We start from the raw sequence: 17,888 nt of genomic DNA, 5'->3' as shown, positions 1-17,888 counted from the left end.
GTTTTCTAATTATATATTAATCACCCATTTCCTCAGGTTGTGCTATAACCTGTTGCAAATATGCGATCCTGAGTCATCAGTTCGTTGCAAAATAGTCACTTCCCCCTATGCGACTGCCTCGATACCTGCTCTTCGTAGAAACGTGTGAGGTAATCTACCCTTAAGGTCTTTTTTTTTGTGTCATTGGGAGCAGTGTTGTGGTCTTGAGTGGAATCTTATGTATTTAAGTGTGTTATCATTGTCAGCCAATACTCTGGCTCTGTCAGGACCTGTTATGAAAACAGATGATGGAAAAAAAAAAATAAATAAAAAAAAAAGGCAAATTACAAGGGCAGATTACACACACACACACACACCCACATTATCACAGATGGATGAGAAACCATAAAAAGGAATTCCATCCAATCAGGAAATGCCAAAAGAGTTGCTTGGGAAAAAATGTTTCTCCTAAATTGCACCACCACAACACAGTCAGTTTCATTTCTGAAATAAATACCAAAATATGAAGTCCTACTGCTGAAAGCTCCTCGGACTCTACTGATGTCACTACTTAGTCTCCCCAAACTAAACTACAAAAAAGAAAAAGGGTACATGATTTTTTTTTACATTACTTAAGATCTCAAATTTCCTTAGGCATAACACAGCTTTACATTCAGTCCTTCCATATTTTCCAAGTACTTCGAAAGATAGTAAGTCAACACCAGTGGAGATTCTGAAAAAACTACAGTAAGTAGTTTATAAGCTTGTGGTCTCCCACCACATGGAGAACCATCCATTTTCTGCATATTTTCCTACTTACTGTAATTGAATATTTATTTACATCTTGGACAATTGATGTGTTTTTCTTACATTTGCATCAGAAATAAACAAGACTCTGCAAACGCTCATGAACAAGATTACTAAGAAATGTCAAAAAATAGATGTTGTTTGATTTTCATTTTAAAATTGGAATTCAAGACATACAAAAGCTATTTTTAATTTTGTGTTTCTAAAAATAAAATCGTTAGAAAACCGAAACAAAAAAAAGTGCCCATTTTTTCAGATTTCGCAACCAGAAGTTGCCGTTTTCAAAGTAAGAGCACGGTACTGTGTTCATGGCGAGTGCTCAAATGCATGACTTCTATTTGTGTTTTCCCTTGCTAGTCTAGGCTAAAATGTCTTTGAAACCTTAATCTGATGGCAAAACAAGGCTTGCATCAGCAGAAATATCTACACACATATCAGAGTAATGTTAGCTAGTAGCTAATTATTCCCTGATTATATGTAATCATTTTTAGTTTTTGCCAAAAATATGCGGCTTAGTTTCTCCCTGAGACACACTATTGTATTGATTCGAAAAATAATGCTGATCCATGTCCATCAACTTCTGTTGCGCAGCGCCATCCTCATATATGCTCTTACTTTGAAAAATTACAACTTCCGGCCGCACAATACGAAAAAAGTGGGCATTTTTTTGGTTCCGTCTTTTAACGATTTTGTTTTTAGAAACAGAAAATTAAGGGCGAGCAGTTTTAAAAAGTTGTATTTATCCCTTCTCGATTCTGATAAAGCAAAATGCCTTGAATTTAATTTTAAAATGAAAATCAAATAACCACACATTTTTTTTGGTTGTTTTTTAATGTCCTTTTCTGAACAGAAACTCCAATGACCAATACATAGAAGGACCCAATCATATAGAAATATATAAATATCGTAAATATATCCTCATACAGAGCCCAACAACAGACTGGAATATTAAGTCCATCCCTCTTGTGGATCTCGTGCTGATTTCAGAAGAACCCACAGAGAGCTGGGAAGTCCTTTCCCTGATAACAGAACATCATTACATCTCAGCCCAGCATTCCCACGCTCTGCTCATCCTGGCAGGAAAACAAACTCCCGTCATTAAACTTAACTTTTATCTCAGAGACGCAGACTTCATCTTTTTTTTTTTTAGGTGACGTCTCAAGAGTCCAGCAAAACCGTTTTCTCAGTCACCACAGACACCACAGTTCATCGTGTCCCGCGCATGTGTTGCTGGAGATTTCAATCTTACTGTAAAAACGTGTGTGTGATTGTTTCCCAGCACCGCGTGGCAGCGAGTGATTGAGTAATGTGTCTGGTTTGAATATCACTCATCTATCCTCCATCTGGTTTATACCGTTGTCACGTTTTAGTTCATTTCCCAGAAATCACCTATCGGTCGAACACTGTGATGCATTCCCTCGGACTTTCGTTTAATCAAGCGTTTTGGAGCTTATACCCAAAGAAAACAAAGGAACAACACACTTGATTACAGGAGAAATCTTTTGAAATCTTATTTGGAAGGGACCTTTTTCATCGATTGCGCAGTTTGAATAATCTTCCCGTCCACTTTGCTTTGTTGTGTTGTTGTTGTGAGACGGTGCTACAGAACAGGAGCTCTCTGGTTGTGGCTTCCAGTGGATCAATAACATGGAGGTCGATGAGCTCTGCCAGGCTTCAGCGTGAGGGGAACATCCACCTTAATAACACAATATTTCTTCTTGCGGCCTCGACTTCAACTGGACTTTGTCAGCCTAGACTTAGACCAGATTACTTTCAAACCAGGTTTTGTGCAATTGAATTACGGGGCAAATATACAACTCAGTAGGACAATAACTAAGTATTCAGGAAAAATTGATGGAGAGATTATATATGTATAAATATATATATAAAATGTCTAATCAACCAAAGATTGTGCGACCCAACCTGCAGTACCTCCGCGGGCCCTCTAGAGGTCATGGACCCTCCCCATGTTCTACAGCATCCAATACAATTTGATACATGTCAGGACTTTGCCTTGTTTGTACGTCCAACTCTGACACCCTGATTAAATTTTGTCCAACGTGAAATTATTTCACTCCATTTTAACGTTTTACGACAGTGATTTTCAACCAGGGGTCTGCGGACCCCTAGTGGTCCGTGGTGTAATTGCAACAGGTCCATGAATATAAAATAATATAAAGATCGTACGACGTGTATAGAAGGAGGATTATTTTACTCAAATGTGACTGAGACCTTAATCTACCTAAACTACAGAGGGTAACAGGACTTTACTTCAAGTGTAATTTACTGTATTTTATTAAGAGATCTCGCTCCTGGTTGCAAAGTTTCTGCATGACTCTGTTAATAACTTAACACGATCTGCATCTGTTTCAAATTATGATGCCACTACTGTTTTATTAATGCTCCTATTGTGAAACATCTGCAGGAAGGTGTTTAACGTGCACGTTCAGGTTAGCGCTTGAAGTTAAGCTAATGTTACACAAGTTACACAAAAGAAGCCCCACCCCCTCCAGAGTGTGGGGCCTTGGGGGGTTCCTCAGGGTAGATCGAGGCCCCCAACAAAGGTTCCTTCTACAGACCTTCTCAGTGACTTAAGTATTTGGAAAGTGGCGATAAATAAAATGATCCCTGAACTTTACTGTGGGCTTTTAGTTATTATCCCAGATATTACATTATGCAAGCATTCAAAAAAAAAAGAAAAAAAAAAAGTCAACAACTGCAGCAGCGCAACCATCTCATTAGCTTTAACTGCGGCAGTAAGAGGCATTCAAATCCTGGCCTGCTGCCAATACGACAAGAAATATGAACCAACTAGAGCTACTGCCTGACAGTTTTATGCCTGTGCAGATTACATCCACATCTCCCCAGACAGAAGCGCGACAAAGGACAGAAGACAAAACCAAACCAGCTTGTTGTGGACCACCGGGAGGAAAAAAGGCAGAGAAGTTGACATTTGAGCGCAACAAACACGCGGACCACAAGAATCTAATCAGTTCATCTCTCATCTGAAGTTTTTCCCCTCTTCAAGGGAAGTTTTTCTTCTTTACCACCAAAGAAACCTCTTGTTGTGTTTCATGCTCCGAGTTCTGTACAGCGTCGTTTCTACAGAATGAATGAATGAATGAATGAATGAATGAATGATGGATGAATGGTCATTTACGCTAAATAAACAAACTCAAAATTTAAAAAGGAAGCCTCGAAGCATTCCTGAGGGGCGTACATGTAACCATACACCGCTTTAAAGAAAAAAAAATAAATGCATCGGCCCACATTACAGCTTACACAGGTATGTCACATCTGGCCTGGATTTGCTTCCCGTGTTATTCTTCAGCCTTCCTGCTAATAAATGTGCCTGTTTCTGTTGGCGCGGAGCGAAAGCAAAGCGTGCGCATAGGTCTCTTTGGTAAGTCCTGCGTGGATAGGAACATAAAAAGTAAAACATCCGATGTGGAAGGGTTCAAGCTGAAGTTGATATTGTTTTTAACCATCTACACTCACTAAATATTGACATAATCCTATTTAATCACTGTTTATCTGTTTATCCACTCCCTTTTCTGTTTCCGTCTGCTTTCGTCTTCCAGCTTCCTTTCCCTCGGACCCGTTATCATCCATAAATATTGATAGACCCCTCTTTATCTCCAGATGTCTATACTCCCTTTTTACTCTGAGACTTTTTACATCAATTCCTTTTTTTTTCTTTTTTTTTTTGAGATGGTTTTCAGGTTTTCTGCACGCACACTTCTTCATGAACGCACCAGCTTATGAAACTAATGAACAAACGTTGCTAAGTAGCGCTAATATTCTCTTGCCTCTGTGCAGGTAAGAGATGGGAGAAGATATCTGCTCGTTTGCTGACGTCCGCATCGTCGCCACGGCAACCCACGTACACCGGCTGGCGGAGATCTGATTTGGGAAGCAAATCTGATCCGCCTGCAGTCTGCACAAAGCCCTGCATCACTTGGAGCGCATAGATTAACTTTGGTTAGGGTGGCAACCACTTGACATACAAAATGAATTAAGCGTTATTAAACGCGGCTGTCGGCATTCGGCAAAAGTGAGAGATGGTAACGGGGATTCAGATTTCTGCTATGAGATGCCTTGTTGACAAAAACACGCTGTAGGTTTAAAACCTTTAATTCCTCCACTGTATCCTTGCGATGACTCGTCTCTCTCATAGTTTCTTTATCTACTTAAAATAGCCGCAGGGCTTCAATTCAACCAGAAAAACAGGTTCCACGCCATACCTCCAATACAGTCATCGTGTTATGGTTATTGTCTACTTCCTTTCTACCGGAGGAAGGTGAATTCTCCATCTTTCCGGTGTTTGAAACCAAACAGAAAACAGAAAACAGAAAACAAACACGGGCAGACAAACAGACTTGGCGTCTTAGTCACGTTCAGGTGATTCATCGACACCGGCTCAACCTTTTCTTTCAAGGACAAAGTGCGACCGCGCATCTGCACGCCTCACCCAGCCGCCCTCCTCCATCAGTCACAAACTGCCCGTCCAGCTTACGCATCTTTAAAAATGAAACCGGATCCCTCCTGATTCTTTGGCCGTCCACATGTTTATGATGAGCGTAGACCACATTTTCACCACAAGTTGGAAATTAAAGGATGTCAACTTGATTCACGCTGGTGACAGACCCCGTGAGTTATTGGAGACTTTAAAGGGGGATTTGCATTGATCAGCTCTCGTATCGACCTCCTGCTCCCATCCACGTCAACCTCTGTCCCAGTGGGCCGCACATAAGAAAAACTACCTGCTTCGCATGTGCAGTTCATCCCTAATGACCCGTTCAAGCAGCATATTCATACATCAACGGGGCTTCAGCTCGATGAAACGTCCTTCCCAGAGGATAGGTCAGTCATCAGAGCCTATTTGGGATTTTAATCTTCTATCAGAGAGATGTTATAATGCCTTCCACCGGAAAATTTGCAAAGCCTGGTGTCCGGGGGTGAAGATTTGATCAAACAGATTGAATCAGTTAGATGTGATTCAATAAAACATGCATTATTATTATTATTATTATTACTATTATTAATGGTGGTAAGTCAGCAGCGACGTGAGACACGGCATGATCCATCCGCCGCACACGTGTGAGAGTTTGAACAGGCATGTTGACATAAAAGACAAGACGAGAGCCCTGACGTCATTGAACACACCAGTCACCGCTGATGCATGGCTTAGACAAGATAGAGCTATCCGGGGTTTATCAGGGGGAGGCAGGCAGGCGGTTGCATACACACTCCTTCTCATCAGGAGTTTAAAGAAAAAAAAAAAAGCTGTGGGACATTCCTGAGGAACAGAAACAGAGGAGGATGTTTACCAGGTTGGACGTATGTGGAGACACAGGGAGGCACAAAGAGGAGGATGTTTTCTCTGCTGGGGGGGGTTCATGTATAGTATGGAAGTCCAAGGTAAAGCATATGTGGAAAAACACACCCAAACACGCACGGCATACTGTAAAGGCCCCTTTCCTTTCCTGTCTAAAAGCATAACAAAATGTAAATGCTGTTTTTTGTTTAAATGTGCCAAACTTGTGTCAAGAAAAAAAAAAAAAAAAACACATCTAACCTGCAGGGTTGTGTGCTTTACAGTTACATTTTAATAATAAATCACATTTAATCACTTGGAAAATGTTATTGTTAGATTTCACAGCGCACACGAATGTCTTTAGAAAAATAAAGCTGATTTTCATTTTGCCATGATAATAAATATGATAGTGTTATCTGTAGTCTTCTAGTGCACCAATTCAATATTTAAGAGGTTTTAAGAGCCATGCGATAGTGGTACTTTTAATAGAAAAGTGATGTTTTCAACACAAACCAAAATGTTTCTCTCAACTTCAGCTAGTTATTAGTAGTTTTTTTTCCACCAGAACTACGATCTTTCCTTCCTCACGCATGAAAAAACAAAACAACCAAAGACAAAAGAGGGTTTGTCAGAAGAAGACCCTTAAATTCAATAGGGGGCTGAACACAGAGCCCTGCGGAACCCCACACGCAAAAACATAGAAAACTCCTACAGTGGATTTTTATGTATGTGAAAATTATTTTTTATTAATTTATTTATGATTAAAAGCTCTTCTCCCTTACCTTTAAAGCATAGTTTAAAAAAAAATGTAAATATGTATTAACCTGAATCCAACTTATTTTAGTAAAGGGATGAAGGATAACTTAATATTGAATGCAAAAATAATAATGTATATTCGTGAATAGCACTAGGCCAAGGGAATTTCTGCACAAACCAAAATGTGTCTCTCAAATTTAGCTAGTTATTAAAGTATTTATTTTCCACAAGAACTATGAGCTTTCCTTTAATATACACGGTTATCGTTCCTCGGGTGTGAAAAACAAAACAACCACAGACATGGAGGGTTTGTTTGAAGAGAACTCTCAAATTCAAAAATTATATCATCTGTTAAAATGATATAACATCAACAAAGCCTATGTTTGTATATCCTTCTCGTGCAAACTAAACAGTAGGGGGCCAAACACAGAGCCCTGCAGAACAAACTCCTCCTCACTCAATGGATTTTAAAGGATAAGAAAATGTATTTTTTTTATCTTCCTTGAGATGTTCTCTCTTCAAATTAATCCCTGTAGAACACTGTGGAATAATGCAACCCTCTAACACTGCTACTGGATTCAATTTCCTCAACTCTCAATAACTTCCAGCACACACCTCGTCTGACTAACGATAACAAATTCTTCAAACTGTTCGACTAGAAATGATGAAATCTCTACAAAACCTTTCGTGGGAGGACGTTAGATGTCAAGCTGACATTTATCATAATTCATTATACACACAGCATCTGTCTAATAAAACTTATTTTGGACGGCGAACAAGGACTTTGAATAAAGTCAGACCAGACACCACTAATGATGACAATATTTTCCAGGGTTGTAACACAGCACTCATACTTTTACTAGACATCTGGTGCCAGCTGCATAAAACGTAGATTGATGAACAAGATATCATTTTGATGCACAAAGATAGAAATGTACATTAGATATTTTTAGCAGATTTATTCAGCCGTGTCTTTTCTTTGGGAGCCAGTTGAATTGAGGTTCCCTTTTCCTCATCACGTCAACCTCGGGTAGTTCCCAAAGTGCATCCAAGTCCTGCTCTGAGGTCAAATGTGCAAGAAAATGCTTTATCTTTTATAACCAGACACTAACTGTGGTTGCACAAAACACTGACACAAAACAGGCGGTTGATTTCTTTCTAGTCTGCTTTGACTGGCTTCCTGTACATTTGACGAGCTTCGTCAAAGGAACGACGCATGCATCTTAAAACTGAGCTTATCTAACACGATCGTTGGCAGGGAGTTGTCCGCCTCTTGTTTTGAACAGGAAAGCCTGTGCTCTCTTCTTCTTCTTCTTCTTCTTCTTCAAGCCTTTTTCTCTATTCTGCAGTGTCTCTGTGGACCAGCAGGAATGCTGACCTCTGCTATTCCTCATTCGGGGTCGCCTCCTCTCTGCTTTCCAATTAATGTCCAATAAAAACATGCGCTTTTTAATCCTTACTGAAAGTCGGCCAGCTCCGAGTAGGAGACATCTTCATCCTTCATCTACTGTTATTGCAGCTGACTGAGAAGCATCCGTCCCGGTGAAGTAAACAAGGAAAACACTGGGACAACAAACAGACCAAAAACCAGCGGATCACATCACGTTGACTTTTAGCTTTTAGGGACATTCTATTGGTTTCCATTTCTATTTCAGTGGAATCGTCGTCTTCACAGGACGTCCAGAGGAGAAGGACAAACAACAGGATGAGTTTTCAGTCTCAAGACTGAGGCTCTGAAAACAGAAATTAGACGTCTCTATTTGGAGAATTTTAAAGGGTTCACCTCTCCGTTTTAGAAAGTTTATCAGAGGGATTCATCAAAGCTGGGCTCTACTCGATGCACAGACTTTCATTTAGGTTTCAAACGGAGGAAAGAGACGTGAAATTCATGTTCAGAGTGCAGACGAGTCCATCTGTCTTGTATAAAATGTGCGATGACACAGAAGGGACAAATTAAAATTATAACAATCTGCATCATATGGCCTTTATTCTACATGTAACACCAGAAGTAAAAGTAATAGCGGTTAATAATGACTAATGCATCATCCCGCAAAAGGAAAAGGAACAAGCTCTTGTGATCACATTACCCACACACACACACACACACATCCTTATTAAGGACAGCGGCTTGTGTAACCCACGAAACACCCCACAAGCACAACATGCATGTGTTTATACTGCGTCTCCTCCTCTCCCTTAATGCTTCGTCATGGCGACGTGATCACAGCTTCCTGTTTTCCTATGTCTTTTAAGCTGGAAACTTGTGGTTTGACGGCGCAAAACGAACCCCTAAAAATAAGTGAAAGACGGTCCCAGGTGAGATGTGTAATGCGAACACACAATCCCACAGAAAAACACACAATACGTCAGGGTTTTTAAGGATTGTGGATTAGTAATTACGGAACAATGTGGGAAAATACTGAAATTGGCCACAGCCATCATATGGTAACATGTTAAGATATGATATTATAAATATTAGGGATATTCTGATTGATATTACATACATTTATATGCACTGGAGCATTATTTGACCTCAGAACAACAAAACGGCTGCACGTGGACGCCTGAATTTTCCTCGTTGAGAAAGCCAACGGAGGAAAAACGAATCCTTTCCATCTCTGGCACATCTGTGTGTTAACAAAGTTTCTGTCAGCCAGACATTATCCGTCTGTGTGCTGCTACCAACAAACACACACTGCCTTTGTTTGCCTGTTGAAAATGTGCACCGCTCACACGGCCCGGCTTCTGTTATCCATTCCAATAGGTGCTAAAAGGTTTTTGTATTGTGCGGCTGCCAAGGAGCTGGACATGGAGGAACACTTCTTTGTGTCGGGGTTGACAACGAGAAATAGTGATGAGATTTAAACCTTTTCAGGATGTGGAGGAAAAGCTTGTGTTTCCACCTGTTTCAATACTAAACACAGAGAAAGCAGAGGCTGTTTAAAAGCTACGCAAGTTATTTTTTATATACACAACCTTAACATGTAATTGATACATTACATTGTTGTTTTTTGTTTTTTTCATGAATAATCACGTGTTTGCAACATTTTCTACTGGTTGTGAGAGGAAGGATGGACTATTTTACTGTGATGGTGAGTAAATATTGTAGAATAAGCCCACACTAGTGTTAGCACTGAATGCTAATGTGGAAATATGGGGACATAAATAAACAAATAAAAAAAATTAAGAGGAAATGAATAAAGGGAAGAAAGTATAATTATAGTTTCACTTATTTTGACACATTTATTCACATCTAAACATATTTAAAAATGTCTGTAATGTCAATGCTAGCGCGACCGGCTACCGTAATAATTGTAGTTTGTGCGCATTTTTTTTTTTTCATTCATAAAAATTAGTGACATTTTCGTGACAGCTTTGGCCCCCCAAAAACATAAAAACACACAAACAAAACGACACGGCACCTTTTATTGTCTTCTCGTTGTGCCGCTTCATTTTCGGACCTCAATTTCACCGCGACTCACAGTGACGTAGTTGCACCACGCGTGGTTTAAGAGCGCTATATTGAAAATTTTCCGGTCTGAAACAGCGTCTTGTGGCGTAATGTTCCGACCGCTGTTTAATCAAATACACCGGTATGACGGTATATTAAAGATCCATATCATAAGGAAAAAATAAATAAATAAAAAAAATACCGGTATTCGGTAGGAACGAATGATGTTATCAGAGAATTTGTTATCAGATGTTATCAGAGAATTTGTTATCAGATGTTATCAGAGAGCTTAAAGCCCACGTTTCTCAAACTGCATTAGTAACACAACCTTTGCCATATATAGACACCACTGTAAGACTTCTTGGAAGATGTTAATTCACATGAGCCTCTTAAGTTAAACTTCTCAAAAAACGATGATTCATAAGCTTGAGACATGTCATGAGAAATTATTTCAACATAAAAGTAAGGGGGTGTGAAAACTGCAACACTCTGAAGTTGTATAAATTGTTGTAAAAAGCTCTAATAAGCAGTACAGAAAACTCTTTGGAGGTTAAAGTTGCAACAGCTGCACAACCAGGCGCAATAAACAGTAAAAAACAGCATAAAATCCTGGAATAGCGAGAGTGGACTTATCCAAAGCTGTGCTATTGTCCGACACATTCTCCTCTCTCTCGCGCCGCACACTCGCACAGAAACACCAAATTTCCTGACAGCTACTCTTCCACGGCAGGGTATTGTGTTTCTCTTCCCAGAATTGTGTAACAAACCCAATAAAATCCACTTAGACCTCTCTTTCCTAGATCGTTTCATCTCTCTCAAAATCACTCACAGACAAGAGCACATCTCCCATCTATCACAGCCAATCTGCTAAAACAACCGCAGATGCACACATTTGGTAATTCTGTCTCAGTTTTATTATTCTGCACATGCTCTCTTGTACAAACTGGACTCGAAGCAGTAAATAACGGTCTTAAAGTGCGTTCCACTTTAATCTCAATATGAGTCTTCAGAGGCTACTTCTTTACTTTAAAAAGTCTATAAAGCGTTGTTATATTACCACCACAGGGGAAAAAAAGAAAGACAAATAAATTATTTTTATCGTACTGAACCGTGAACTCTACAGCACATCACCACCGAATATGGAAAAAGAGGCATTGAAGTCTTCATTCTGATTCTGAGTTTCTCTAACGATCCTTAAAACTGTACCAACCTTTATATGCAATAGTATTTTTGGGGGGTGCTATGCCATAAGATGGTTTAATATGTTGGCTCCACCTGTTGGTAAAATCCATGCAGTAGATTCTGAACCAACACATCACCACCTTTTTAAAACGTTTCAATAAATATATTGAAATCTTGTGCATCCACACAAGCGTCTCTAGATTAGCATAGACAATAGAGGGTGTACACCGACGGCACTGCTGCCTGTGGCCACGCCCCCTGAGGGGCAAAAACACAGTGAAATGTATCAGTAAATACAGAGAGACCAGGTCAAATGATACATGAACTGATACAGATTTGGAAAAGAGCATTAGCCTCAGTTTCAGTTAGTTTGTCTCAGAGCTTTACTGAGAAGTAACAGTCATACAGTACTGTAGCGTCAGACCAGATGTTAAAAGGACGACGAGTTGAAACTGAAATAGTTGGCCGTAACTACACCAAAACAGCAACACCCACACACTCATCTCACAGCCCTCCAGAATGTTATTTAAGGTATGACTTAATCCAAAAAAAATACAGCATAAATTAATATAACCTGACTCTAAATGGGAACCACAACACCAGGTTTCTGTGCCTGGATTCCAGTTGTTTCTTCGTAATGCAGCGATCCGTTTACTTCTCTTTTCTTTGGAAGTTCGAGATGTCTGTAAAAATATATCTCTGACTGCTTTTCAAATCTTTTGTTTACGTCAATCACACAACAGCTCTTCACTTTTTTCTTTTAATTAATTCTACAATTTAGACGCTATTAAAGCCTATGATTCAAACTAATGCTGCTAATCCGTAATGTTTAACTGTCACTTTTTGTCACGTCACCAGCTGTGATGTCACGTGCATCACACATGCCCACAGTGGGCAATTATAGCAGTGTGGTATAAGATATAATAATAATAAATCCTTCAGTTAAGCAACTCTGTCCCATTTAGACACAAGATCTCTTTTACAGGGGAGACTTGGCCGAGAGTCGCAGCAACACACTTTCAACTACAAAGTTGCAACAAAGAAAAGCTGAGTTAAAACATCTGCACACACAGACAAACTGGACTCAACTGGCCTTTTTATGCTCGTTCTTGGACACCAATGTGGTAAGTCTGAGGTCTAGACTTTTCCGCAAAAACTAAAAGTTTGTTTCACTGTTGACTCATCATCTCTCCGTCCTTCATGGCTCAACACCTATTTATCTTCCTTCCCCTGTGGGGAAGAGGCAGGAAACGGCGCCGTCTGGTTTCTACGGTAACGCGGCGCGGTTCCACGCCGCCGGACAATCGGCAGGACAAATATTAGTAATGACCTCTGGAGACGACAAATAAAACGTATAAATAAAACGTGACCTACTCATCCATTTGTCATAATAGCTCAGTGACTTCCTGATGACCACAGCGATGATGATGATGATGATGATGATGATGATGATGATTTACCCAGAAGAGACGGAGAAAAAAAAAACTCACTAAAGGGAAAAGTGACACAGTGAGTCATTTTCTCTAGATATTTCGCTTGGTGACATCTTTAAATACCAATTACCAATTTTCCACAGCAGACAGAACACGCTTTATATTTTTAAAGACTCCTACATTTTACGGTGCGCTGTACCAGGAATAAAGTCAATGACTTTATTGGGTTCGTTCATCAGGTACAAATGGTAGGAAGTTTTTTTTTTTAGCTGAGAAAATGCATATATTTATATATACATGCGTGTGTGTCTGTGAGAACACATCAAACTGACTTCCCATAAGGATCCTTTGTGTAATTATGACCGAGGATTTGATTGTTAAAAACTTTGAAACATACATTCCCACAAGGAGCCATATCAAGTTCACATAAACACAGACATGTCCCAGCAGGATTATTCCCAAACCAACTCCCTATCTACGCAACCGTAGTCCTGGACGGCCCGTGGTCACACACGTTGTCTTCATTGCGTAAATATGAAAGAAACCACAGTTGAATTTCCGAGCTAAATCCGACCTCCACGTGGCTCTGCTGGATTTCTGCACACCCGTCATTACATGTGTGCTGTTGCACCCTTTCATACCTACATCTGCGAGTTATTTAGCCATCGGAGCCTCTGTCGGTGTGCGCGCCGGCCTTGTAATCAGGCCAGACTCCTCCTACAGGCGCCTCACGTTTGCGCGTGTTTAATTCAAGCGCCTATACAGATGTGCTGCATGTACTGCAGCTGGGACAAGTCAGGGCGGTCGATGTTACGCAACTAGGGAATCAATTTTGGGGGAATAACGGTCTGTGCTGAGGCAAACTGTTATACAACTTACTTGTTCAACTTATATAAAGACTTAAAGTCGCGCATAAGGAAGGCAGGTGGACGCTGTCTCGGGTTACTAGACGTCCGCCCTCAGCAGCACCTACCCTCCTCAAAGCCCTTTGTTTGAATTAGCTGGGAGTCATTTAACTTCAAATAAAACTGCTCCAGTCCAGACTTTAGCCCAGTAGTAGTACCTCAACGCCCTGTTGACGACCTATGCGTCAGCCTATTTCTTGGTCAGGTTAAAGGGTTTAAAACTGATCCATCAACTATCGATTACACGTTAATGGACAGCTTATGCTGAGGTTTTGTGGTCCGGGTCGTCCTCCAAACAGCTGACCCGTATAATATTGTGTAATTGTCCTGAACAGGTGTAATTACTCATCATAAATCAAACTGTCCTCAGATTTATAGATCTTGCTCTTAATTATCCACCTAAGCCCCATTTTAAAAAATACTTCTCTGGGCCTAAACACACCATCATCTCATGTATTTCATTTTCTTCTTCGCTTCGCTCTGGCAGCCATCAGTCTACAAGGAAAAAAAAGATGCCAACGGCAGTAAACTGATAAAATGCAGCAATGGCACCAACTTCACTTTCTGTAGCCAGGTCTGGCACTTACATACATTAATCTGCCATCAAGAGTTGAAACCACATAATCCTTGGAGCCAAAACTCTGGGGAAAATATTTTTTAAATCAAATACTGTTTTGACAGACAACCGTACAGAGGCAGCACCTCTGGATTTAATCTTGCTCTGCACAGTAAACTGACTTCATGAAGGAGAAAACCTCTTTGAGACATATTTTATATATATATTCCAACACTGTAATTCGGTTTTGTGTTCACAAAATCAAATTAAAAATAGCTAGAAGCTAATTCCACTCAGAGTTAAGACGGTTTATTTGAGTTACCTTATCTGAGGTCCACTTCCTCTCCATTGACTGTGAACGGTCCCCTCTTACGTCTCCAGTCTGGACCAAGTATCCATAGCTTAAGTTGGTTAATATTAGCAACTCCTCGAACTAACCTGAGCTAACTTTCGCCAAACTACGACGGGTTAATAGTTTTTTGTTTGTTTTTTCACGACGCATCCATCGTGATTTTCACAGCTTCTCTTAATTAACGACACCTGGGTAAAGGTGGGACTGCAATACCGCATTTGGCCACACCCGTTTGCTAACGTTATTCGCCATTAGAACCAAGAGGGGCGCTGTTTCACATTTGGCGAAACGTGGAAAAAAATGTAAACACACACACACACAAAAAAATATATATATTACAGTAATATAGATTTTATACAGTTAATATGTCGTATAAATAGTTATTTATACAGTTAAATGAGACACTCCTTTATAAAAAAACACTCAAGGCCCCAGACCACATCTGAAACCAGTGCACCGATTAAAACAAACAAGTCCAACGAACCTTTGTTCTGATTTCAGCTGCCGGGAAGAAAAAATTAATCGCATGGTCATTTCATCAAGGCAGCCTTTCCGGGACAGGAGTTGGAATGATGGGAAAAAATAATGTCAGAAAAATTCCCAAGCCACATTTGTTCTTCACCTATTGTAAATGCCTTTTCCACACGCAGGGATTTCATCAGCGGTTGGGCAGATGTGGTAGCAGTTCAAGTATTTCTGCTTAGAAAGTTATGAGCCCGGCAAAGTCACAGGAACACCGTGAAATCAGTCTGATGGGAATGTTGGCAGGGGCTGACCGGGCACTGAAAGCACCACTTTGATGGCTAAATTACAACTAAAAACAAAACCGCATTCTTCGGGTTCTTGCGGTCGGCTCTACCGCCGCGCTAAAGCAAATGATAATAAAGAGAAATTACAGAAGTGATGGTCAGTGGCCAGCTTTGAAAAAAAGGCCAGTCACATGAAACCACAGAGTTCAGTGGAAATCACAAAACCAGGATACTATATTTAGGGGGAACACCTGCACAGGATTCAAACCAAAACACAAAAATATTTATGCGTAAAAATAACTCTCAGAACTCTCAGTCCACTTTGTTGATAGAAAAAAATAGTTTAATCAGTAGTGTCGCCTCTGTCTGTATCGCCTGTTACAGTTCAGTGTGAGCATTGGGATGCTCATCTAACACCAAATGTTCTTCCAGATTTACCTCTTCTTCTCCCTCCTCCTCCTCCTCTTCTTCTTCATGAGTTTGCTGCCGAGTGGATTCCTGCGTATCCATGACTGTCAGGAAGTCGTAGAAGTCGGCAGCAGGAGGCCAGCTGTCCTCGCCCAGCATCCCTGCAGACCAACACAGGGATCTCTTATTACAACAGGGAGATGAATACACAATCGTTGTTTTTTTTTTTTTTTACCAGCTCTCCCACAACGTTATTATTATTGTCACTGGGAGGAATTAAACGGCATCTTCACACCGTGTTTCTACGCCGGTCTCCAGTTTCCGAGCATGGAAGGAATGTTTGCCGTCACGTTAATGGACAACGGAGAGACGAGTCACAGCAAAACCGCCGTGTTATCTCTTCCCCTGATCCATGCAAACTACCAGCTTCAAAGACTTAATGGGTCCGGGCAGCTGGGGTTTAGAGTTTTGGGTTAGTTTAGCAATCGTCGGCTTCATCGGAAGACCACAGTTACATATGCGTCTCCTTAGTTAATGAATCTTTGACACATCGTTCGCATTCCTCTGACTTGACCAAACTGTCATAACGGAAAAGTTGAAGAATGAATCACTTTCCTAGTGACGGATATCGATATATAAAAGAAGAGCTTATTCACCACCATCCACCACGTGTTTTCTGTTAAATCATTAACCGCCTAATTAATGGTACGTGATAAACTGATATGCTAATGACCACATCTAAAAAAGCCATCGAAGGAAACAGGAGGGAAATGGTTGAGGTTGAGATCTTGATCAGAGTTGACTCTGCATCGGAGGAGACAGCTCGCCACAGATTAATCTCCGGAGACCCGAGCTTTTGTTTGCTGAGCATTTTTAATTTTCCAAGGTATTTGGGATCAGTAGGACCTAAGGAGTATAAAAAATAAACATCATCTTTCAACAGGAAGTAGTAGTTTAAAAAAAAACCAAAAAATGTCCTCATACGTGGACACTGGGGTTATTTCATTACAACTGTTTATTTTATTCCCTGAACACGACAGACCATGAAGTCCCAACGTCCTCAAACGAGTGCTTTCTAATTGGCGTTGTTGTAGTTTGTAACTATTGATACAATTTGTTATATTTGTGGGTTTTATCAAATTAGAAACGTTAATAAGCATAAATAAATAAGTTTTCACCATAAAATTTAATGGGGTTTTGTTCCTCGGTCACTTTTCTCCTGTGATCGTCTCTGTATGAATGAATCCGATCATGTTTTTACTAATTGGTGTATTAACCCTTTGTTACCAATACATGACAGACTAAAGTGTCCACTAATGAGGACAACGGGTTTAAATGAAGCAGAATAAGCTGCAGTAAAACCTAAAACTTAATGTCCCCATATGAGGACGCAGGGTCTCAGGAGGTTAAATAACATATCTCGAATTGCACAGTACGGCGCGGATCTGTGGTGTTTATTTTTTTCTTATGAGCGATTAATAGCTTTCAATTTAACACTTGGAGAGAAACATCTGATAAAAACTTTTCACCATTCACACATTTAGTCTTAAGCCCTGACAGACAGTGACTCAAGCTGCATCTTATTCACATGTGTAGTGGTACTCCCCAACATCTGGAAATTACATCTGGAAATTACATCTGGAAATGCCGATTAACCTTAGTGTGACTTCATAAAACTAACTATTTCCAAATCCAAGTGCTTTACACAGGAGGTCAATTAAACCAGAAGTACTTCTCCCATGAAGTAAAACAGAAACTTATTCAAGTCTTTAATGTTTTTCCTTTGACTCACTCTTTTGTTGTTTTGTTTTCTTTTTTTTGCTGTTGATTAGTCAACTCGCCCCCGCTGTATTATTCTGCCCAGATCTGATATTAACATGTGTGCACGCAGGGAGACCAACTCAGCGGGAATCACGGTTTCACGCTCTGTATGCAAGTAACAAATGAGGTGCAGCACAATATTGGGCAAGCATCTACTCTACAAACACAGCGG

General features: G+C 40.2%; 1 protein-coding gene across 1 annotated transcript in view; it reads right to left on the bottom strand.

The window, feature by feature from the left end:
* The window catches only part of txndc16 (thioredoxin domain containing 16), a 45,247-nt gene that overhangs the window by 13,848 nt on the left and 13,511 nt on the right, over positions 1-17,888 (bottom strand). Inside the window, exon 21 of the mRNA XM_047576461.1 lies at positions 15,926-16,056. Within this exon, the coding sequence (XP_047432417.1) occupies positions 15,926-16,056 (131 nt within the window). The remainder of the gene's footprint in view (positions 1-15,925; positions 16,057-17,888) is intronic.

This window comes from Mugil cephalus, chromosome 23 (assembly GCF_022458985.1).
Source record: "Mugil cephalus isolate CIBA_MC_2020 chromosome 23, CIBA_Mcephalus_1.1, whole genome shotgun sequence".
Lineage (NCBI taxonomy): Eukaryota > Metazoa > Chordata > Actinopteri > Mugiliformes > Mugilidae > Mugil > Mugil cephalus.
This window is presented reverse-complemented; position numbering and strand designations above follow the sequence as displayed.